Below are 25197 nucleotides of genomic sequence, written 5' to 3' on the forward strand. Positions count from 1 at the left end.
TACCCATCTGTCTCTCCTCCTCTTCCCACCCCCTGCCCATGCACCAGGACCCCTGCAGCCAGAGGGGGCCTTGGAGAAAGGAGGACCAGGTCCAGGAGACCAGCAGGCTTCCTGGGGCCTGAGTGGGTGGGAGAGACACCTGCCACACCTCCCCTGATCCTCTGGTCCTGGAGGGTCACTCCCCCACCGTCCACCTCTCCTCCTCTTCCCCCCTCTTCCCTCCCTCCCACGCCCCTAGGACCCATGGGGCTTGAGGGGGCCCCAGAGAATGGAGGACCAGGCCTGGGAGCCCAGCAGGTTTCCTGGGGCCTGAGTTGGTGGGGGAAATGCCCTCCGTGCCTCCCCTGATCCTCCAATCTTGGAGGGCCCCTCCCCATCCACCTCTGCTCTTCTTCCCCCACTTCCTCCTACGCCCCTAGGACCAACGCAGCCCAGAGAGGGCCTTGGAGGGTGGGAGACCTGGCCTGGGAGCCCAGCAGGCTTCCCAGGGCCCGACTGGGCAGGGGAAACGCTAGGCACACTCCCCCTGATTCTCTGAGCTCCAGAGGGCCCCTCCAGGCGTGGGAACCCCTCCCCCTCCCAGCCACCCCTCAGGGGCACCGGTCTTGTCTGGCCCCCACTTCTCCTCCCCCCTCACTCCCCCCACGTCTTACCCGGTCACTCAGGGGTTTCTCCCATCTCCTTGGGCATCAAGGTCCCCCACCAGCATCCAGCAGCCACCCTAGTTGTTGTCTATTGAGACTTAATTTATGGCCTAACATATGGTCCACCCGGGAAAATGTCCCATGTACACTTGCGAAGAATGTGTATATTGTTCTTGGGTGAAGTGTACTGTATATGTCTGCTAGATATAGTTGGTTTAGTGTTTGTTTACATCCTCTATTTCCTTATTTATCTTCTTTCTGGTCGCTCCGTCCAGTATTGTGATTTTTTAATTTAAAATATATTTTGTCTGATATTAGTATAGCTACTCATGTTCTCTTTTGGTTACTATTTGCATAGAATCTTTCTCCCATCCTTTCACTTTCAACCTGCTTGTGTCTTTGGATCTCAAGCGAGTTCTTGTAGACAATACCTAGTTGGATCATGTGTTTTTATCCATTCTGGCAATCTTTATCTTTTGACAGAAGAGTTAATCAATGTATATTTAAAATAGTTACTGATAAGGAGGAATTATTTCTGTCATTGTGATGATATTTATTTTCTATTTGCCCTATTGTTTTGTTTTGGGTTTTTTTCGGGGGGGCTGTCATTTCCTGCATTCCTACCTTCTTTTGTGTTGACTTTTCTGTAGTAAATTGCTTAAATTCATTCTTAATTTCTTTTTGTATATATTCTATAGCTATTTTCTTTGTGGTTACCATGGGAATTACATTTAACATCCTGAAGTTATAACAATCTAATTTGAATTTATAGCAGCTTAACTTCAATAACATACAAAATATTTGCTCCTTTGTAGCTTCATTCTGCCCCTTTCAGTTGTTGATGTCACAAAATTGCATCTTTATACATTGTATGTCCAAAACAAAAACTAATAATTCTTTTAAAAGCATTGGTTTGGAGTTACAAACCAGTGTTTCAGTAATACTAGCTTTTACACTAATTTTTTTCCCTTTAAATGTAGTAGTCTCTTGAATCATGTAGGATGCAAAGAGTGTAATTACAAACCATTGTCACAATAATACTAGCTTTAAAAATTGCCCATGTATTTACCTTTATTGTGATCTTTATTTCTCCATACAGCTCTGGGGTACTGCTGAGTGTTCCTTCATTTCACTTTGGAGGACTCCCTTGAGCATTTCTTGCAAAGCAGGTCTAGTGGCTACACCCTCAGCTTTTGATTATCTGGGAATGTCTTTATTTCTCCCTCACTTTTGAAGAGCAGTCTTGCTGGATATAAGATTCTTGGTTGACAGGTTTTTTTCTTTAGCACTTTGAATATATCAGCCCACTGTCTTCTGGCCTCTAAAGTCTCTGATGAGAAATCTGAACATAATCTTATTGAAGATCCCTTGTATTATGTAATGATTTGCTTCTCTCTATCTGTTTGCAAGATTCATTCTTTGTCTTTTGAAAGTTTGATTATGTGTCTCAGGGTGGGTCTCTTTGAGTTCATCTTATTTGGAGTTCATTGAGCTTCTTGGTTATTTATATTCATGCCTTTCATCAAATTTGGTAAGTTTTCAGCCATTATTTCTTCAATGTTCTCTCTGTGCCTTTCTCTCTCTCTCTCCTCCTTCTAGGACTCCAATGATGAGTAGGTTGGTATGTTTTATGATGTCTCACAGTTCCCTTAGGCTCCATTTCTTTTCTTCAGTTTTTCTTTCTGTTCTTCAGCCTGGATACTTTCCACTCTCTTATTTTCTAGTTCACTGATTATTTCTTTTGCCTGCTCAAATGCCTTTGAATCCCTCTAATGAATTTTTCATTTCAGTTATTGTACTTTTCAGCTCCAGAATTTCTTTTTTATTTCTTTTTAGGCTTTCTATCTCTTTATTTATACTTTTATTTTGTTTACACCTCATTTTCTTGACTTCCTCCACATCTTCATATAGTTCTTTGAGCATCTTAGGACAGTTGTTTTAAAGTCTTTGTTTAATATATATTCCATTAGGTCTATTTCATGGACAGACTCTTGAATTATATTTTTTTCCTTTGAATTGACCATACTTTCCTGATTCTTTGTATGCCTTGTGTGAGTTTTTGTTGAATGAACACTGGACATTTGAATCTAATAATATGGTAACTCTGGAAATCAGATTCTCACCATTCCTCAGGGTTTGATGTTTTGATTATTTTTTCAAAATAAAAATAATGTCTTCTTAGGTCTTTTCTGAGCCCTTCTTTGAGCACATTTAGTCACTTTCTAATTTCCCCCATATATGTAGTTGTTTTTGAATGTCCTAGTCTTTAATACCTGACTACCAAAAGGGGAAAAGCAAAAAATTAAGGCAGGAGAAAAGGGTACTGGCCTTTTAAGTTTCCTAGAAGGCTGTTCAGCTAGAGGAGAGAAGCTTGCAATGAGGTGGCGGTGGGGGGGGGGGGCTGTGAGGGGAGGTGCAGCAACAATGGCTGCCTGCCTTTTTCCATGCACCTCTGTGATCAGAAGAAGCAATCAGTGACCAGAACACAGATCCCCAATATTTGGGGAACAGGGTCCTTTTTGTCTACCCTGGCTCCTGCAAGCTGTGTGCAAGCTGCTCAGTGCCTGCCATGTGGCTGGAGGTGGGGATGTGTAGCTACTACTGTCAGCTAAGAGCTGAAATTGACTAAAATTAACCAAAATTTACCATCCAAGCCTTCCCCAGAAGTTGCAAGTCTTCAACAGACTCCAGAGTTCCAAATTAGTTACGTCAGACAGAGTCTGCCAGTGTCATTGTTGTCTAGGTGCGAGACAGATTTCTGGTGCTTCCTACTCCATTATCTTCCCAGAATCCTTGTCTAGAGTTAATTTTATCTCACTACTAGAAGAGCCTTTTTAGTACTCTAGCTGATGACTTTTGAATGATGTGATTTTCCAATCTGTTGGGACAAGCACTACTTCTGGCCTCATGTGAACTTCAGGCACTGTATCCTTTCATCCTTCCCAATGGATTTTTCCTCTGCCTCAGGTAGCTTGCTCACATGTATTCACTAATTGATTCTCAGCTGAATATTTGTGGAGGAGTCTCTGCAGATCTCTGGAGTCCTCTCTTTGTACATCACTCCTCTTTCCAGTACTGCCCTGTGAATTCTAGCCATCTTGCCCAACCCAGATTCCCAGTTTCATCCCCTCAATTTAGGGAGGCTGCCAGGCTCTGTGGGTTCATTTCCTTACATCATGGCCTCAAAACTCAACAGGCAGTGAGGTGGGTCAATTGTAGGGCTCATCTCCTTTCTTTTCCATTTCTCAAGGATCTGTCCTTCATTGACTTATGTTCAATGTCTTGAGAACCATGGTTTCACATATGTTGTCTGGGTTTTTTTGGTTATTATTATTTCAGGTGAGAGGGTGGTCAGTTCCTGTTACTTCATCTTGGCTGAAAACGAAAGTTTGAAGCTTCAATTTAAAATTAGTTTCTTCCTTATATGACCTCCTAGGATATATTCTCTGATCTTCCCATTGGTACTAATCAATATCTTTCTTGGTAATACAAGTTATATATGCAATTATTTTCTTTTCTTAGTAGTCTGTGAGTTTGTGGAGAATAAGATATAAATCTGAGTCACAATATGTACTTTACAAATATGAAAGATATGAATGCTTAATAAGCATCTACTTAGTGGATTAAACTATTAAAAATTAACCTTACTTGGCATAGATTTCTAGACTTGTAGGTCATGGAAATATCACAGTGTATGTTGATAGTTGCAAGGAGTTCCATGATGTTTCCTATGAGAACTTTTGTGTTAAGATATAGATATCGATTTCTTAGGGTAGTTAAGTGAATTTGCAGTGAGTTAAATAAATGCAAAGAAAAAAAGAAAAATGGATCAAATAAAAATAGGACATGTTCTTTAGACACGTAGCTCACCAGTGATTCAGTATATAATCAGTGGCTTAAAATTCAGAAGGCATGGCTTTACAGTGTCTATATCTTTTAAGGACAGGGTATAGGAAGGGTCTTATCATGCATGTCATGAACATATATCTATTTTGGACATTCAGCATTCCTTTTCCCTTCCTAAAGATATCCAGATATCTTTCTCAGAAGTTGTATATTGTTTTGGTGAAATGGTCAATCCAGGTACTTGCTTACCATATTAACAGCAAAGGAGCCATATTCTTTTCACCAGGTTGGAGACATTAAATGTAATCTAATATGGGGCCAGACTGATGCAATTGTTCAGTTTGTTAGGAATTAAGATCTTTTGCTACAGTATCCACTAGACACATGTAGCTATTTAAATTAAAATTAAATAAAATTAAAAATTTAGTTCCTCAGTTGTATACATCAAGTGCTCAATAGCCAGCTATGGCTAGTGGCTACCATACTAGACAGTACAGCTCACTTCCTTCATCACAGAAAGTTCTATTGAACAGTGTAGCTCAAGGAACATAAATGTTAGGATAAGATTATTGAGTATATAATCTTTTCTTTTTTAGGGACATGGAAATTTTTATTTTAAAATATTATATTTATAGTGCTTCTTGGTTTGACAAAACTGTAGGTATCTGTTATAAGATAGATAGACTGGGCTTCCCTGGTGGCGCAGTGGTTGAGAGTCTGCCTGCCAATGCAGGGGACACGGGTTCGAGCCCTGGTCTGGGAAGATCCCACATGCCACGGAGCGGCTGGGCCCGTGAGCCACAATTGCTGAGCCTGCGCGTCTGGAGCCTGTGCTCCACAACAAGAGAGGCCGCGATGGTGAGAGGCCCGCGCACCGCGATGAAGAGTGGTCCCCGCTTGCCGCGGCTAGAGAAGGCCCTCGCACAGAAACGAAGACTCAACACAGCCGTAAATAAATAAATAAATAAATAAAAGAACGTGAATTTCAAAAAAAAAAAAAAGATAGATAGACTAACAGGCATTGTCTCATGACTGTGCTGAAATCCTTATTCCGGGTTGCACTGAAATGGAAGATGGAGCTCTAGGCCCCAGTCCCCCGTCCTGGGCCAGTGCTGCCTGTACCACCTACCTGGGACCCGCAAGGAGTGAGGGAGGGGGAGGAGGCAGTGATGGGCAGGGGAGGAGGGGCTGTTTCTTGCCTTCAGCTCTTTCCCAAGCTCAGGCTACTGCTCCACCCTGAGGGCATCTGCATTTAAGGCAGAACTTTCTCCCTGTCTTCCAGAGGCACTTGCATTCTTGTAGTTCCAAAGGCAAGCCTGACCTCTTCCTTTGGCAGCAGAGTCTGTGCCAGGAGCCTCAGCTCAGTTTCCAGAGAATGACTATGTGCTCTCACCTGTCTGAGGCCCCAGACACCCTGGAGGAGGTCAGATTCATGTGTTCCAGCATTGTCAGGGCTGGGTGCTTTTCATATTCTGGTGGGAGAGAACTGCTCCTACCAGAAACATTTTTATGGTTTTTATCAAATGCAATAGACCATTTAATGATAACTAGTCTCTACTTAAATCTTAAAATGGTTTTGTACTTATGAATGGAGATTCCTGGTTTAAAAAAATAAAATTTTCATTTGATTTATATCATGTTTAAAAATAAGATTTAGTTTACTAAAAAAATTTGGGGAGGGGGAATTCTCTGGTGGTCCAGTGGTTAGGACTCTGAGCTTCCATTGCAGGCAGCGTGGGTTCAATACCTGGTTGAAGATCCTGCAAGCGGTGTGGTGTGGTGCGGCCAAAAAAAAAAAATTATTTTTTGAAGATTCCATAAGGTAGTATGTAAGGGATGACTATAAAGTTCTTCTATTCAAATGAGAGAATATATGCCCAACTGAGTATTGTCTTCCAAAGAATCCCTATGGATGTTTGTCTACTTACTCCTTAGCACCTTCCAGATATGAGGGTGGGAGTCAAGGCAGACTGATGCCTCATGTCAGTAAGGACTGATGTGGAGAGGAAGAGGTCTTGGATACACAAGAAATGCCAGGAAGGCCTCTGTGTATTTCCACAAGTGGTGGAGAGGGGACACAGACAATCCTTTACAGACTTCAGAAAGAATGGGCACCAAAGAGCTCCCAGTTGTTGTTAGATAGGGAAGAGAAAATTAGTAATGAAGGAGTACAGTAACCCTTCAGCTGAGATGGTAACCAGCTGATTATATAAAATGTTTGTCAGCCACGCATTTGGAAACTCCCTCTATTCTTGAAAAGCCCCAGAAATTTGCATTTATTGAAATTCACTTATACTTTCCCATTGACGTACAATTTAAAACTATAATGTATACCTGTTTTAAAAAATTATGGTTGAAAGAGAAAATGTATTCATACTTCTGAAGAGAACATGACTTTTAATCCACATAACTAAAGACAAAAAGCACTTTTTAATTCCAGAATACCAAAACAAAAACAACTACAAAATCCTCAAGACTGTAGAGATACCTGTGTGTTCTTCCAGGTAATTTAAATTGACAATCAATTAACAGATTAGAGCTTAGTGCTAGGTAAACATTACATGTTCAAATCCCAAGCAGAGATTAATTTGCTCTCTTCCAGGGTCACACATTTCACGCTTAGCCCCAGCCTGCACCCCAGCCTGCTGTTCTCCTACTATATGCTAATGTTTACATGGGTCTCAATCACTTTAGTTGAAACACTGAACGCTTAACCTTTTAGTGGATAGAAGCCTCAGCTAAGTAGAATATTAAGTAAAGTTATCATTCTACTACAAAACACTTTAATTGGGAAAGAATCATGTAAATAAGATAGACAATATTTTCCTACATTGGGCTATAGATTAACTGATCAAAACTAAATTGGCTAAAATGTGAAAGAGCTGAAAATAAGTATTTCTGTCATTGGTTTTCCACACACCAGTAATTTTTGCATACATGGGCTGGCTCTCTTTGTCTATTAATCATAACTTTTTTCCGAAATCTCTTTTTGTAATTTTTATAAAGCATGGGGCCATGTCCTTTTTAGCATTTTTGTTTATTTTTCAGATTTTTTTCTTGCTTGTGGGGCAATCTCTTAGTGAAATTAAAAGTTTTCTCATATGCTGTAAGTGAAATGTCCAAAGATAAAGGTGGTTGCAAATAGGAAAGTCCCCAACCATTAGTTATCATATATTGTGAACCCAAGAAGATATTATAATTTTTATTAAATTTTAAATACAGATGTTTCCTTTTACCTTGATACTTAAAAAATTTAACTTCAACCAACCTCTGAATTTGAAGATTATATAAAATATTTGTCAGCCAAACATCTTGCCAGCCACTAATAATGTTACTCAAAACATACGAGTTTTTTTTTTTAATGTGAACACATACTTAAATAGGGAAAGTAAGCATAAATCAATTTATGTTTTATACTTATGAAAATGAATTTTAAGGTTTCAAAAAGTAAGATAACTGATCCATGTTCTTAAGGATAAAGTTTATACAATTATAGGATGTGGAAGTAATAGTTACAAAAGCCAACATTTATTGGACATTTACTCTGTGGTAAGCATACAAATTGTCTCATTTAATCCTTATAATAATCTGGAAGGTAAATACTATTAATATCCTCATTGTACAGACGATAGAAAGCAAGGTTTTAAAAGATTAAGTAATTTATGCAAGGGCACAGAGGTAGGACTAGACAAATTTGGTAGTCTGACTCCAGAACCTTAGTCCTCTATACTGTCTTAAGACGAAAATAAATTTATTCTCAGAACCCCAGACACTGGCACCAAAGCATTTAAAATGTTAAAAGCAAGCACATTTAAAAGAAATAAAAACAGTACATAGCAAAAGTAAATATGGAATGCAATGCTATAAATTAAATTACAATGAGTGACTAAAATTACTACTCCTAATCTTGTGTACCTACAGTGGATTATAGAAGGAAATTTGAATATTTGTGGTGTCAGTATTTAACGTGGCTTTAAATGGTTAAATAACATAATCCTGGCTTCATCTCTAAGTTTGTGTATGAGTAAGTGGCTTAACTTGCCAAAGTCTGTTTTTTAAAAATTAAACATACTTATCAAAATACCAAGAGCATTTTACTTATGTGTATATCATACTGGCCTATATTTGAGGTGAAGTTATAAGAAATGGAAAAATTCAACTTGCCTTTTCGGGGACAGAGAGTATGGAGGCTTCTTGGAACCTACATGGGTGCAGGTTCCATCTGCTCTGCACCTGCTGTCTGGGCCTGCTCCTCTACAGAGGTTTCTCCAGAAAAAAGAACAGACAGGAGGATTGGAGGTAAGTAAAAACGCCACTTCCAAACTTCAAAGAGTTCTGAGTTTTTAAATGCTTCATTCTGTAAGACATTAATCTGTTTTAAAAAACATTTTATCGAAGCATAATATACTTATAATATTAACCTCATTTAAAAAGCAATTACTGCTGAGCTCTGGGACAGAAGTCATGAAAGGATCTCCTTCCAGAAGATGCTACTACAGCAAGGATTTAAATCATTTTCCTTAGGAGGGCTTGCACAGCCTCAGGAAAGCGAGAGTTAGGGAAGATAGGCATTCCACAGTTGGAACTAAATAGAAAGGAGGCATTTCACATGCTGTAACAGATCTACTGTTTTTAAAGTCTCTTCGGTGATTATCTGACACTAAGGCTACTTGTATACTACATTATAGATTGTCATTTCAGTGTCTGGGCCATGAAATCTGTTACTGGTGTGAAAATGAAAAAGGGGAGCCTGAGGCTCCTTCAGACAGTGAAACCACTTTGAGTGGGTTGAGTCAGATCTGCCTGTAGGGAACCGTGCTACCTAAAAGGGAGCTCCAGTGAGGGTCCCGGCTCACACCGCCCTATTTCTCCCAGAAAAGCAGTAAACCCAGCGGGCAGTGGGGTCAATCTGCCACCTTTCCAACTTCCTCAGAATTACGACTCCACTCCTTGTGAACAACCAAAAGTCTGGAGAGTTATTTCCCAAGTTAATTAAAGATACCAACGCGATTAAGGTTGAGAGAGCAGGTGATCATTTCTAAAACTCGGTAACTACACTTGGGGACACAGCGCAGAGACTTATTCCTTTCTCCATTGGGGACAGTGGCTTCTGCTCCCTCCTCCCTCCCAGATGCACCCCGACTTCCAGTTCCTGACCAGCCTGCCCACTTTCCCTCTGCAGCCACCCCGGCCAGGGCACTGGTCCCACCTCGGGATGACTGGCCCTCCCGGGACGAGGACGGGACCTCTTTGGGGTGACCAGACCCCAGGGATTAGGGCTTCTCAGGGCACAGGGATGGGAAGGGGCCTCCTCTGCGTGACCGGTCCTTGGGGACGAGACAGGGCCTCCTCGGAATGACTAGACCCGGGGACTAAGATGGGGCTTCCAAAGGGTGACCAACGACGGGACGGGGCCTTCTCGGGGTGACCGGCTTCCGGGATGAGGCCTCTTCAGGGTGACCAGATCCCGAGGACCGAACGCGGACTCTTCGGGGTGACCGGCTCCGAGCGGGTACGGGGAGAGGGCTGCCTGACCGGCTTCCGGGGATAAGGCCGTCTCGGGGTGACCAGATCCTGGAGCCGGGGATGTGGCCTCCTCGGGTGACCAGCTCTGGGAGACCAGGAAGGGGACGAGATGAGGCCACCGCTCTGAGACCTCCCGGGAGCTCGCGCAGGCCCAGCGGCGCCGCTTGGGCCCGGTGCCCCCTTCCCTGGACTGGACCTCGCGGACTCTCCCAGGTCTGTCCTCCTCGGTCTCGGACTGGGGTTCAGGATCGGAGTCCCGGCCCTCAGTGTATCGACCGCTCAGTGCGGTGTACCGGCAGCTCAGCCGCGGCACCGCCTCTTCCGCCTCTTCCGCCGGCCCACGTAAGTCAGCTGGCATCGCCCCGCCCCTCCGCCGCCGCCCGCCCGCCCGCGCGAGGCCGCCTCAGCCTGGCCTGGGCCTGGAGCGGCGCACGGCGCAGGTCCCTCCCCGCCATGGCCCTGGGAGGCGGCAGCACATGGCGGCAGCAGCGGCCATGAGCGCGCCCGCGGCCCGGCCCGGCCCCCCCTAGAGCCCGCCGCCCCGGCCCCGGCCAGCGCCACGGCCCCGCCGCCCCCGGCCCCGCCGCCCCGCCGCCCCGCGCCCGCCGCCGCCGCCGCCGCCATGGGCGTGCAGGGCTTCCAGGACTACATCGAGAAGCACTGCCCGAGCGCCGTGGTGCCGGTGGAGCTGCAGAAGCTGGCCCGGGGCAGCCTGGTGGGCGGCGGGCGGCAGCGGCCTCCGCACACGCCGCTGCGCCTGCTGGTGGACGCCGACAACTGCCTGCATCGCCTCTACGGCGGCTTCTACACCGACTGGGTGAGCGGCGGCCAGTGGAACCACATGCTCGGCTACCTGGCCGCGCTAGCCAAGGCCTGCTTCGGCGGCAACATCGAGCTCTTCGTCTTCTTCAACGGCGCGCTCGAGAAGGCGCGGCTGCACGAGTGGGTCAAGCGGCAGGGCAACGAGCGCCAGACGGCGCAGCAGATCGTCAGCCATGTCCAGAACAAGGGCACCCCGCCGCCCAAGGTCTGGTTCCTGCCACCCGTCTGCATGGCGCACTGCATCCGCCTGGCGCTCATCCGCTTCCACGTCAAGGTGCGGCCCGCCGGGCGGGCAGGCTGGCCGGGGTCCGCGTGGGCCTGGGGGCCGGGGGCGGGGTTGGAGGCCGGGGCTGGGCTGGGGTCTGCGTGGGCGTGGGGCCGGAGTAGCTGGAATTCAGAGTCAGGGTGGGTCGGGATCTGGAGTCCGAGGTCGGGGTTGGACTGGAGTTTGGGGGACCAGAGAAGGAGCGGGCCAGAGTTCTGGGCCTGAGTCGGGGTCTGGGGTCCGGGCTTGGGCCGGGGTTGGGGTCTGGGGTCCGAGCGGGTCGGGGTCTGGGCTCGGGGCGGGCCGGGGTCTGAAGTTGGAGCTGGGCCGGGTTCGGGGTCTGGGTCCTGGGGACCGCAGGCGCCTCTCCCCTCCTGGTCTGAACTGCTGCAAAATGGACGCGCGGCCTGGAGCCCGGCCGGCGGCTGCGAGTGCCCGGGGTCTGGGGACTTCGGCTGCTCCAGGCCGTTTGAGAACCTTAGGACCAGCGGATAGCTGCAGGCTTGGAGGGTGCAGTGCCACCATCGCTGAGATCCGGAGTATTCCTCCACTCTTTGAAGCAGGTAGATTACTAACCTGAACTTTTATGAGACGCTGGTTTTCCTTTAGCAGGGCTTGAACAGCAACAGGTTTTTTTGGGGAGCAAGTGGGATAGATGGCGACAGGAAGGGGTCTCCAGCCACTGAGGGTGGATGGAAGGTCTGCCTACTGCTGTCACCCCGGCTCAGCTGGGGGCAGTGACCTGGGCAAGGCCTGTGGAGTTAGCCTCCTCTTGAGAACGCAGGGCTGGGTCCAGGTTCCCTGGAAGATGACAGTTTTTAGAGAAATTGTCGGATTTTCGTGTGTGTTAGATTTCAAAGAATCATAAAGTTTGACATGCTGAAATTTTGTCAGTTCTGTGACTTAAGAGTCTACGTGAAAAAGTCTTTGGTTCTGTGTATCTGATGTGAAGAGAGTAGTTCAGAGTCAGGGCAAAGAGAATGTGAATCAGAGTTTACAGGATTTATTTCTCTCTGCACAGTGAGGATTCCACCACTTTGGGCTGTGCACTCAGGTAACCAGAGCTTTGACTGTCCGGCATTCTGCTGTGCTTTTGGCAGAGGTCTCCTCCCTGAACCCAGGCCAAGGAGTGCTTGAGGACCTAGCAGCCACGGCAGAGATAACATGCAAATCAATGACCCTTGACTTGAGTTTTGATTGCTTCCTTTTTCATTGTTCTTTGTTTAAAAGTTTTAGGGGGGCTGTTTTGGTTTTCTGACTTTTGCCACTCTGCTTTCCAACGTGTTTGTCATTCCTTTATTTCTTCTTGAAACTGTGCTTGTTCCCAAAGTTTGTGAAATTCAAACTTCCTGATTGCTCTTGCCTGTGCTGAGATGGTGGTGGTTAAGCCTAAAGTGATAGCGGAAGTCCCACCCCGATCCTGTTGCAATTGGTGACAGGGTTTCTAAGTCTGCGGGTCGAGGCTGCTGGAAGAGCGGCGATTGGTCTGTGAGTATGGCAGAGACCTAGCCTGCGTCCCTGGGGAAGTTCGGCTGAGAGCCAGGGACTGCTGCTGGCATTTTCTGCCCTGGAGCCTGGGCTCTCTGAGAAGTAAGACAGTGCCGACTCCCAGGTGTGATCCACCTCCAGAAGATGCCCTGAGTGTTAACAGTTTTATCTTGTTCAGAGATGGAAACTGCTACTGGGAAGACAATGAGCTTTCTAGTCAAGTGGCTTTCAAAGGAACACTGTGAATTTTACTTAGGATTAGAGTCAGTGTTTGTACACAGTCGCTGTATCTTTTGAAAGAACTGCTAAATTCTTTTTTAATTGTAAAATTTCTTCATGTTTATCTTTGTGCCCCTGTAAATGTCTCACTTACCTGCTGGGTGCCCAGAATTTTGACTAATGTGTGAGTAAGTGAGTAAGAAACTAGATTTAAGATCATTTCTTCCACTTAGGTTTCTGCACTCAAGATATAATTGAGTCTATAATTATTTTGCTTTAGATAAGCTTTTAACTCCTTATATAGAATCACAATATAGTGTTAATTGTACAGTTTAATATAGTAATGACTCAGTTCCCTGGTGGACACTTAACTGGCAGCCTCACCTTTTTGGAAAATGCCTAAGAAATCTAACTACTAAAAATTTCTCAGCAGCCAAATGAGAGGTCAGGAAGCTTTGGTATAGTGACCCAAAAAGGAAACAAAGAAGCTTTCTGTTTCCTCATTGAAGAATCAACTTCTCTCCCTGGTAGACTGCCCTCTCCTTTTCAGATGTAATTCTGATAAGCTTCGTTATCTATTTCTAAACTTAGCTTGAGAAAAGGGTGCAGAGGAAAGTCTGCCAGGCAGGCGTACCATTAATAGACGGAAGTGACACTTCACAAGGGAGAAGATAGAAAAAGCTATAAAAAACACACATAATTCTGGGGCTTCCTTAGAAAAAAGAAAGCAACCCTATGTACTTCAGTAGCCCCTGAGGGTGGTATGGTTTACTCTCTGAGGATGATTTTGAGCCAGAAAAATTTATGTTCAGCATTCTCTAAGGGAGTGAAGGGAGTGTACTGTTTTTTAAAAAATGCCCATTAAATGGTTACGTGAATTAAAACCATGATGGCATATCACTACATACTTGTTAGAATGGCTAAAATAAATAATTCTGGCAATGCCAAGTGCTGGAGAGAATGCTGAGCAATTGGAATCGTCCCACGTGGCTGGTGGGAATGCAAGATGACACGCCACCCTGAAAAACAGCTCCCTTAGTTTCTTATAAAATGCATTTACCATGTGGTCCAGCAATTGTACTCCTGGGTATTTTCCTAATGAAACTATTATTCACACAAAAACTGAACTTGAATCCTCATAGCAGTTTTATTCATAATAGCCAAAACTGGAAACAACCAAAATATCCTTTAATAGGTGAATAGTTAAGCTATGGTACTGTGCAGTACTACTTAGCAATAAAAAGGGAGAAACTACTGATACACACAACTCGGATGCGTCTTTATAGCTTCATGTTGAGTGAAAGAAGCCAAGCTCAAAAGGTATGGTTCTATTCATATGACATTCTCTTGAAGATAAGGCTGTAGTGATGGGGACCCGAGGAGTGGTTGCCTGAGGGTGTGAATATAAAGGGACAGCAGGAGGGAGCTTTTTGGGGTGATGGAACTGTTCTGTAACCTGACGGTAGTGGTGGTAGCATGTTGTAAAATCATAGGACTATACATCAAAAGTAAATAAAAGTTAATTTTACTGTATGATATTTGTATTTTTTTTAAAGGTTAAATAAAAATTGGCAAAGGAATTGATGCAAACATCTCACTATATATAATGTTGGGCACATGAGGCATTTTTCTTATAAAAATCTACCATCGTATTGGTCGTCTCCAGGGTTCTGTAAACTGGCAGAAAGTCTTAATTTCCTGTCAGCTTTGCTTAGAGAAATCTTTTTTGGCTTAGAAGAGTATGTCTTTGCTAAAGTAATAATTGCATTTCTTTAACCATTAGAAGTTGGCCCACACATCAGCTAATTTTGTTCAGGTCATTAAACTGCCCGGCCTGAACTTGGCTTCTGTTAGTTACTAGGAGCATTTCCTCTTGTGTGCCTTGAGTCATCATAACCTTTGAAACTTGGTGAGGACTGATGTTGATTTAAAAATCTTGGTGGCATTAAATGCCTGGAGCTTTACTAAATGTTTCTGCCTGAAGACGTGTGGTGTTGGTGTACAGGTTTATAATGAAGTCCTTGAAATCTTATCCTGAATTGGTACTCTGGGGTATTTACTGAGATCTTACCTAAAGCAGAGCTCATGTTTTAAGTCACTGGAAGAATGTGAGATTAGGCTGTGGCCTGAGATCTTGGGATGATGATCTCTTTCTTTGTATACTTTGTAGGGTGCCAGTCCCATGCTAGGTCATCTCTCACAGAGCTGTCTCATTTAGCCCTCAGTGTTTTGTTAATATGGGAAGAAACGGGATTGCTGATTGAGCAACGTCTGGGGACAAGTAACCAGTAACTTCAAGAGGGAAGTGGTGTGCTGAAGTCAAAGTTCAGTTTCATTGTGCAAGAATGCTGTGGGGTGTGCCTACCTGCAGTTCACTCTCAGGTCAGATCTGATAGCAAACGCCTCTGCTGCTTTTTCCAGGTGGCACAGTTTCTATCCAAGAGACACTGAAAACTAGCAATATACTGTTATACTTAAAGCTCTCTAATTGATCAGGGAATACTTACAATTCAGAATTGACCACATTATAACTCAAACCAGCCATACATTTAAAATACTTATTTTAAAATATTTATTTTCTTCAAGTGTACCAGTTTTGTGACTGCCTTATTTTACTTAGCATAATGTCTTCAAGGTTCGTCCATATTGTAATGTTGTGTCAGAATTTCCTTCCCTTATAAGGCTGAATAATACTGTATCCTGTGGATGGACCACATTTAGTTTATGGATTCTTGGGTTGCTTCCCCCTTTGGCTGTTGTGACTAATGAATAGTGCTGCTGTGAATATGGGTGTACAAAAATCTGTTGGGAGTCCCTGCTTTCAGTTCTTTGGGGTATGTACCCAGGAGTGGAATTGCTGGATCATTTGGCAATTCTATATTTAATTTCTCGAGGAATCACCATACTATTTTCCACAGCAGCTGCCTATGTATATTTTATATTATATATCATATGTTATCAAAATAGTTTTAGTTTTTAACATTAATGTGATCACTACATTATTCAGCAATTTGTTTTTTTCTAAGTATGTAAAAAATCTTTTCATGTCTATACTTACAGTTCTAATTCTTTTTAATGCCTGCATAGTGTATGATTTATCTATCTATCCCCTACAAATGGTATGCACACACAGACTTGATAGATTGAAGAGTGTGCACATTTTAAATGCCTTACAAGACTATAGAGCCAACATTGCCAGACCTTCAGATTTTTCAAGAAAGTCAGAAATCCAGATTTTTATTTGAAATTATACCATTTAAAAAACACCTTTAAGCCAAGGAAAATGGACTCCGGGCTAGATTCAGATCTTGAGCCACCAATTTGTGACTTCAGCACTGATACTTATCAACAATTATCACCCATTTTTTAGGTTTAAAGTTAGACTTACCAAAGCCCATTGCCTCTTCCCTTCAACATTGCATTGTTGAAGCTTTTTTGTTTATCAAAGCACTTCCATTTCCTGGAGTTACTGAAATACGACTTTCCATAAATGCCATAATTCTGTGGACTTTCTCTGTTATATACTCTTCTCATTATTACCCATATTACCTCTTTTGAGGTTAATACTATGCACATATTCTTTCAACATCTGACAGTTTCCAGTGCACGTTTTACTGTTCTCAAAGACTTGAGCAGCTGGTTTTATGTACTTAGAGATTACTTCTCCCATATCCCATTCAACACACAAACTGACTATTCTCCTCTCTAATCTGATCTCAGATTACTCACCTCTAGTGACTATTGTAATTTCACTTTAGCTACCCTAGGGTTTGTTCCCTATAATTAGCAGGAAGAATGATACCACCTTTAAGACTTCAAACTGCATGTCCCCCCTAGAGCCTGACTTTTACTGATATACCCTTCATTCTCCTTTCACTTTCCACAATTGTCTCTTCTCCCAGTCTGTTCTGATTTCACTTTTAGCCCTAACTGGTTTGAGCCTGATGGTCACCTATTTCAGAGTTACACTTACCACCCTAGAGTCATCTTTGGCATTTTTATCATTCCATCCTGCCAGTCCCTGCAATATGACACGTCAGTTCTAGCCCAGCAGTCTCTTACTTACACTTCTGTTTCTCATTTCTAGTATTCCCAACATGTGAACTCACCAAGTTTACCAAAAAGGTCTGGTGGGTTGTGAAACCAAATTATTGGGTGTTTATTAGCATTTAGAAAAATTCACGCAGAATAAAATAGAGTAAAAAGTAGAATGCAAGACATGTATTAAGGGTAAATACCATTATATTAAACTGTGTCTTACTGTGGATAGTAGTCACAATTGCCTCTGGATCTGACCAGGCCCCCATGCCTAGTGTCAACAGTGGAACTCATCTTGCACACAATGTCAGAGCAGCCTGCAGGGTCCTCAGGTGAGTCATTCTCCTGGCAACCACTGTCAACAAAACCATTAATCCAAACTCCTTATTCAGGCTTTTAGACCCTCCTGCAATCTGAATCCATTCTACCTTCCTTCAGTTTCACAATTCTTCTATTATAGTTTTAAAATGCTCCCAACCAGACTGTTCACTGTTTGCCCAAGAAATGTCCATTTCCCAACTCTACTGATGTCTTCCTCTGTCTACCCCACTTTCGCTTGTCAGAATTTTGGTTCTACCTCAAAGCCCATCTCAACAGCTTTATTATAGCTACCTTCATATGTATCTCCCCCACTAACTCTAAGCTACTTGAGGCCAGGGACTAATTTTACTCCTCCTGTATTTCCTATGTTTAGTATAGTCATTCAACTTTTTAATCATAAATTTACTTTGTTCTATTTATATAGGCAAATTTAATTATTTTCTTTCAACACCTGGATCAATGGCCATTAAGTAAGATTTGTTTTCTTACTTTAAATTTCTTATTCTCTCTTCTCTGGTTTCCAGTGATGATTCATTCTCCCTTTAGCAAACATTGAGTGCCTGTTATTGGCCAGGTGTGGAGGAGTGAATATAGCAGAAAAGAATGGAATCCTTTAAGGAGTTTACTCTAGTGGAAGCGGGGGGCTCGTTTACATCATTTTCCCATGTCACGTTCGGAACTTTCTTTGATGCCATAGGACAATCTGTTTAGTCAGTGAAGAGCAGTAAGTGATTCTCAACAGGGGCTAGAGGGCTGGTGATTTTGGCAAGGTCTAGAGACATTTTTGATTGTCACAGATGAGGGCATACTGGCTGCAGGCATCTAGAGGCAGGGGCCAGGGTTGCTGCTAAACATTCTACAATGCCCAGGACAGCCCCACAGTAAAGAATTATCCATTTCCAAATATCACCAGTGCCAAGGCTAGGAAATCCTTGTGTGAACAAGTCAAAGAATTCTAAGCTTTGGGCCTTAGTAAAGCCATATAAATGTTTGAAATAGAGATTTCTAAGTATACCAGGGAGAGAAGTAAAAAAAAAAAAAAAAAAAAGAATACAGCTTAGTTTTCTAAATAAGATACATACATACACACACCTTCTCTCTTATATATTTCTAGACCCACATTGCTCTTCATTTTGTTTTATACAATTAGAATTTATACAATGGAAAGAAATTAATTAAAACATACTACACATTCCAGCCTTAGTAAGAAATTGACCATAGGAATAAATAGCATGTAATATGAAGAGGAGTTCCTTTTTTTTTTAATTGGGATATAGTGGACATACAGCATTATATTAGCTTCAGCTGTACAGCATAATGATTCAATATATGTATATATTGTGAAATGATCACCACATTAAGTCTAGTTAACATCCATCACCATACATAGTTATACTTTTTTTCTTATGAGAATTTTTAAGCTCTCTCTTAGCAACTTTCAAATATACAATACAGTGTTAACTATACTCTCCATGCTGTACATTACATCCACATGACTTATTTATTTTATACAGATGACCCTTGAACAACACGTGTTTGAGCAGTGTGGGTCCACTTATATGTGGATTTTTTTCAATAGTAAATATTACAATCTGTGGTTGGTTGAGTCCATGGATGCAGAACCGTGGATGGAGGACTAACTATAAAGTTATACACAGATTTTTGACTGCGTGGAGGGTTGGTTTGCCTAAACATCTCCCTCCCCATTGTTCAGGGGTCAACTGTAACTGGAAGTTTGTACATTTAGACTTCCTTCACCCATTTTCTCCACCCCCACCCTAAAGAAGCGATACTTTAGAATTTGAAAAATTAGATTTATTTTCCAATGGGTTTATAGACAAAGTTTTATAAATAGAACAGTTAGATGTAAATGAATCAGAGTTCAGATAGAAATATTCTAAAATTCTCCAAATGTCTCTATATAGCTGGAATTGTTTATTTTTTACTTATGTTTATGTTTTCTCTAGCAAGTAAGTCCTATGATGGATGACCACCTCTTAGAACATTATGTTATCCATCTCTTAGAACACTGGCATGTAGTAGGTGTTCAAAATATATTTGAGAAATGGACAAATAAATCAATTCCAGACTCACCAGTTAGTCACCTTGTGCAAGGCAGTGATGGCAGAAAGATGGTAGAAAGTTTGTGTGCAAACCCAGAGTCTAGTCAGTTCCACAGATAAGTAGTCTCAGCTTGGCCACCTGGCACAGAGGCTTTATCTTTGAGTAAGCCCTTTATGCTTGTTAATTTAGGAGCTGTGTTGAAGACATCAAAGGGGTGACTGCTTAGGGAAATGGGCTGCATTTAGCCATCTTTTTTTTCTCCCTTGTTATACGTGGCTCTATCAAACATTGTTTCTCGGCATTTTAGGGCCAGTATAGAGTTGAACTTGGCACACTGATTTATCTGCAAAGGTGATGGTAAATCTACAGTAATTAAGGATCTGTGATCTAGAAATGTGATTCTTTTTTACCCTGGTTACTTGGTATTTCCCGCTTGTCTCTAGAATAAATTTATTTCTTTGGAAAAACTGAAGCTACCCTGTTGGTATTTTGCCAATTAGTGTAGGAAAATATACTGGAAGGAGTATTACTGGAGGGTTGAGTTTTCATAGGTCTGGAGTGTATTGTTCATCTTCATGAGCCGGAGTGCCAGCCAGTCCAGACTGGGAGGGCCTCCCTGGACTGCTTGGATGAGCACAGGCACCATGGTTTTTCAACCTCCTGTACCTATGTGAGCCATTAAAGAGGTCAGTAAAGAGTTTGCACGTGTCACCATTTTGAAATAAGTTGCATCAATCTGAGATTCATTTTTCTAAATTCCAAAAGTTAAATTTTGATGTATTTTGGAACTGGAGTTTTAAGAAGAATACTATTGCTAGGAGTTAGCTGAATCATTAGGAGATTAATATAGTAGGCTGAATAGACACTGAATACAAATAACGTTGGTGTTTCAACACTCCTTTTTTTTTTAAATTAATTTTTATTGGAGTATAGTTGCTTTACAATGTTGTGTTAGCCTCCACTGCACAACAAAATGAATCAGCCAAACACATACAGATATCCCCTCCCTTTTGGACTTCCCTCCCATTTAGGTTACCACTGTGCAGTAGGTGAGTTCCCTGTGCTATATAGCATGTTCCTATCAGTTGTCCATTTTATCCATAGTATCAATAATGTGTATGTGTCAGTCCCAGTCTCCCAGTTCCTCCCACCCCACCCCTTTCCCCCTTGGTTCAACATTCCTTTTATTATTTTATTTTAAAAATGTATGAAGTTTAACTTGCATTTCTTTTAGGACATTCACTCTCTTATTTAATTTTTTAACAGAGAAAGGAAACAGTTTTATTATTGAATAAGCATTGAAACAGATTGCAGTTGCATCACAGGCAACCTGCTAAAGAGATTGCAGAGAAGAAATCTCACCCTTTTATGTAGGCTGGCAAATATAATACATTACATATATGCTAATGTCATTATCCAAAGGAAAAATAAAACTTCTTTTTTGACAAGGAGGAAGTTATATCTTGGAGCTAAGTGCCTAGGATTTCTGAGAAAACAGGGAGACGGGGTGCCACCCTCTTATTATTATTATAATTTTTATCTTTATTTTTGTAATTGTAAACTATATATAACAAAAGTTTTACCATTTTAACCATTTCTTATTTTTATTTTTGTATTAATTTATTTTATTTTTGGCTGCATTGGGTCTTCATTGCTGCACATGGGCTTTCTCTAGTTGCGGCTAGCGGGGGCTGCTCTTCGTTGCATTGCGCAGGCTTCTCACTGTGGTGGCTTCTCTTGTTGCAGAGCATGGGCTCTAGGTGCGCAGGCTTCAGTAGTTGTGGCGGGCGGGCATAGCAGTTGTGGCTTGCAGGCTCTAGAGCACAGGCTCAGTAGTTGTGCACGGACTTAGTTGCTCCGCAGCTAAGCATGTGGGATCTTCCCGGGCCAGGGCTCGAACCCATGTCCCCTGCATTGGCAGGCGGATTCTTGACCACTGCGCCACCAGGGAAGCCCGCCCATTTTAACCATTTTTAAGTGGAATTAAGTTCAGTGGAATTAAGTACAATCTTCCCTCAGGTATATGTAGGGGACTGATTCCAGGAGCCCCCTCAGATACCAAAATCCAAGGATGCTCAAGTCCCTGATGTAAAATGGTGTAGTACAGTGAGTCCAGTTGGCCCTCCGTATCAGCGGATGCGAAACCGCATTCACACTGCTGTGCAGACATCACTACCATCAATCTCCAGAACTTTCTCATCTTCCCAAAGTGAAACTGTCCTCATTGAGCACTAACTCCCCATTCCTCTCTGCCAGCCTGTGGCAGCCACCATTTTACTTTCTTGTCTCTATGAATCTGACTACTTAAGGCACCTCATATGGATGGAATCACACAGAATTTATCTTTTTGTAACTGGTTTATTTCACTGAGCATAATGTCCTCGAGGTTCATCCGTGTTGTAGCATGTATCAGAATTTCCTTCCTTTTCGAGGCTGCATAATAATCTTTTGTGTGGATAGAACACATTTTGCTTATCTGTTCATCTGTCAGTGGACTCTTAGGTTGCTTCTACCTTTTGGCTATTGTGAATAATATTGCTATGAAAATGGGGGTGCAAATATCTGTCTGAATCCTTGCGTTCAGTTCTTTTGAGTATATGCCCAGAAATGGAATTGCAGGATCATATGGTGATTTTATATTTTGAGAACTGTTATACCATTTTCCACAGCAACTGCACCATTTTACATTCCTACCAGCAATATGTGAGGGTTCCAATTTTTCCACATCCTCGCCAACACTTGCTTATTTCTGTTTTTTTTTTTAGTAGCCATCTTAATTGGTGTGAAATGGTATCTCGTGGTTTTGATTTACATTTGCCTATGATTAATGAAGTTGAGAATCTTTTCATGTGCCACTCCCTTATTTTAAAAGAAATTGTTTTTCCTTGCTTTTAAGACTACTGCAACCAATTCTTATAGAATAACCAAGAGCTATATAAGGTAAGACGTTTATTCAGCCATGATTACAGATTTCCTGAGGAGAAGAGATTTACTTTTAGAGACATTGCTAATGTATGTCATGACACTAAAATTGCTTTTTTAAATTAAACAACAACAATAAAAATCTTCTACCAAGTTAGCGTTGACTTTCATGTTCTCACTCTTCAGCTCGACTTGAGTAGGGAGTAAGTAGCCTGAGTAAGTTTTACCCACCTCACACATAGTGTCTAGAATTCTGCTGGATAAAGGTCAGAGCCTGATTTTTTTTTTTTTTTTTAACAAAAGAATTTAGGTTGACTTATCCTCTTACGTTCAGGTTAACTTACATCTTTTAAGGCTGGTAGCTGGTTGAAGGACGTGTCACATTATTCCCTGAGCTTCTGTAAAATTATTCTAAAGAAAAACCACATATGATATTTTTATCTGTGTGTCAGAAAATCTCTTTATGACAACTCATAGTGTTTCAGATCCTGCATGCAAAGTATGAAGAAGCAGATCCTTTCTCACATAGCTTACTTAAAAATAAATAGTACCTGACATTTATCAAGTGCTTATTATTTATGAATGATTCTGAGCTGTTTACGTGTAGTAACTCATTTAATCATCACAGCTACCCTATGAGGTAGGAGAGTACTATTATTTTTGCAGATGAAGAAATGGAAGTACAGAAAGTATTAAAGTAGGCAGTGGAGTTCACTTGGTGCCAGAGACACAAAACCTCACTGTACAAGTGCTTCTTCACTGGAGATTAGGAGTAAGTAACGGTGTTACATTTTCATTCTTGTGGGACTTTCCGCATAGCTGCTTTCAGCATTAATAAATAATTACATTCACAAAGTAAGCTTGAGAATTTTTTAGTCATTATTCTTTGTAAAAAATACTGAATTTTGATGTATCTGCCTTTTTAATGATGAAACTTAAAACTATTGAGATAAAAAGATTTAACTAGGATTCTGTGGCAAATATATAGTTGTATAAAATTATCCCTAGCTAAATACAAAATACTTCATTGGGACCAAAAATGGGGCGTTTTGCCAGCTACTGAAGATCTTCAACACTGATTGCATACACCACGTTTCTTGGTGACGGATGGGTGGAGAGGTGAGGTGAGGTGTTTGGTGGTTCCCAGCCTGGTTGTGGCTACCAAAGCACGTATCAAGTGGGCTTCCCTCTTGGCGCAGTGGTTAAGAATCTGCCTGCCATTCAAGGGACACAGGTTCGAGCCCTGGCCCGGGAAGATCCCACATGCCGCGGAGCAACTAAGCCCGTGCACCACAACTACTGAGCCTGAGCTCTAGAGCCCGCAAGCCACAACAACTGAGCCCACGTGCCACAACTACTGAAGCCTGCACGCCTAGAGCCTGTGCTCCGCAAAAAGAGAAGCCACAGCAATGAGAAGCCCGTGCACCACAACAAAGAGTAGCCCCTGCTCACCTCAACTAGAGAAAGCCCGCGCACAGCAATGAAGACTCAACACAGCCAAAAATAAAAAAATAAAATAAATAAATTTATATATAAAAAAAAATAGTAAACGACGAATGCTCTGTGCACTGTACACAGGAGCTCTGTGGTTTCACTCCCTTGATCTGAAGTCGCATTTTGATGCAGTGGGGATGGCAGCCATGGCAAAAATCCGTCAAGGCCTGGTGCCTTTAAGGTGGTAGGCGGTCTGGTTACTAGCCTGGTGTTTTCTGTGAGGAGGCTATGCATAATTCCAAGTCTGGCTCACTCTCATAGGAGGCCTTCACCCTTTCTTTATCACCTGTGAGTAGGTAGGTCTCAGCTTAATTTTTTAGCTTGCTTTATACTCTTTGGGAGTTCAAATTGAAATAATCTTCCCAACATTATATTTCATAGTTTTTACTCATTTCTAAAATAAGAATTAAGAACTAGACATACCATTTTCATTAAGCATAATGTGCCCAGTCTGAGCCAGGAGCTGGAAGGCCAGGGAATTGGAGAAACAGAACACGGGGAATAGGGTGAGTAGAAGAGATGGCAAACAGGAGTGAAAGGCATTCAGACCGGAAGAAAGACACACTCAAAGGAGAAAGAACAGCGATACCCTGTTAGACCCTGATTCCTAGAAGCTTAACCTCTGGGATTTAATTTTTATTTTTAATTAAATAACTACCTCTCAGGTTCTGTTTTGATGCAATCCAGGTGTTTTCCTATCCCCACCCAAACCTTGCATCGAGTCTCCTTTGCACCGCATCCAATTCTCTGCCCCTGACTCTTTACCAGGCTCTTTGACATAAGTCTTGAGGAATTGTTCAGTGGGCCTCTTACAAGTATTCTTGGTTGTTGGACTTTATTCTTTCATTCATAGGTTTATGCCGTCTGTGGTGGGCTTTCCTACTTCCCTTAGTTGGACTGCCTGGGGAGAGTTGTGTTTTCACATGATAGACTCTTGGAGACTTTGCCTGTCAGGCCTTTCAGTGCTTTGTTCACATGATGAAATAGCTTAAAACAGTCTCTCAGTTAGTGTCTTGTAGACCAGGGGTCCCCAGCCCCTGGGGTACGGACTGGTACCGGTCCATGGCCTGTTAGGAGCCAGGCCGCACAGCAGGAGGTGAGCAGCGGAGGAGTGAGCAGAAGCTTCATCTGTATTTACAGCTGCTCTCCATGGCTCGCATTACTGCCTGAGCTCTGCCTCCTGTGAGATCACCTGCGGCATTAGATTCTTATAGGAGTGCGAACCCTGCTGTGAACTGCACATGTGAGGGATGTAGGTTGTGCGCTGCTTATGAGAATCTAATGCCTGATGATCTGAGGTGGAGCTGAGGCAGTGACGCTAGCACTGGGGAGTGGCTGCAAATACAGATTATCATTAGCAGAGAGGTTTGACTGCACAGAGACCATAAAAAATCAATTGCTTGCAGACTCATATCAAAACTCTATCAGTAAAGGAAGCTCAGGGCTCCCACTGATTCTGCATTATGGTGAGTTGTATAATTATTTCATTATATATTACAATGTAATAATAATAGAAATCAAGTGCACAATAAATGTAATGCACTTGAA

The 25197-nt window shown here is 42.5% G+C and overlaps 2 protein-coding genes across 6 annotated transcripts in view; one reads left to right on the forward strand and one right to left on the reverse strand.

Annotated features, from left to right (window-relative positions):
• Positions 1-350: 350 nt before the first annotated feature.
• On the reverse strand, positions 351-10374 carry LOC309632957 (uncharacterized protein; the record flags this gene model as incomplete). Of its 2 annotated transcripts, none has more annotated exons than XM_082401075.1 (2): positions 351-4019; positions 8655-10374. In XM_082401075.1, one exon carries the CDS (start codon positions 10372-10374, stop codon positions 9850-9852), a length of 525 nt encoding a protein of 174 aa, XP_082257201.1. In that variant the 3' UTR covers positions 351-4019; positions 8655-9849. The 2 variants fall into 2 exon arrangements, with proteins under 2 accessions (XP_082257201.1, XP_082257202.1); XM_082401076.1 differs by lacking the exon at positions 351-4019 and having other exon boundaries at positions 6902-8756; positions 9700-10374.
• Positions 10375-10446: 72 nt separating this feature from the next.
• The window catches only part of FAM120A (family with sequence similarity 120 member A), a 103473-nt gene continuing 88722 nt past the window's right edge, over positions 10447-25197 (forward strand). For all 4 annotated transcript variants that reach the window (XM_082401037.1, XM_082401036.1, XM_082401039.1 and 1 more), the window contains exon 1: positions 10447-11112. In XM_082401037.1, coding sequence (XP_082257163.1) covers positions 10639-11112 — 474 coding nt within the window. In that variant the 5' untranslated portion in view covers positions 10447-10638. The remainder of the gene's footprint in view (positions 11113-25197) is intronic.

This window comes from Balaenoptera borealis (assembly GCF_965194805.1).
Source record: "Balaenoptera borealis genome assembly, chromosome: 8".
NCBI classification, from domain to species: Eukaryota; Metazoa; Chordata; class Mammalia; order Artiodactyla; family Balaenopteridae; genus Balaenoptera; species Balaenoptera borealis.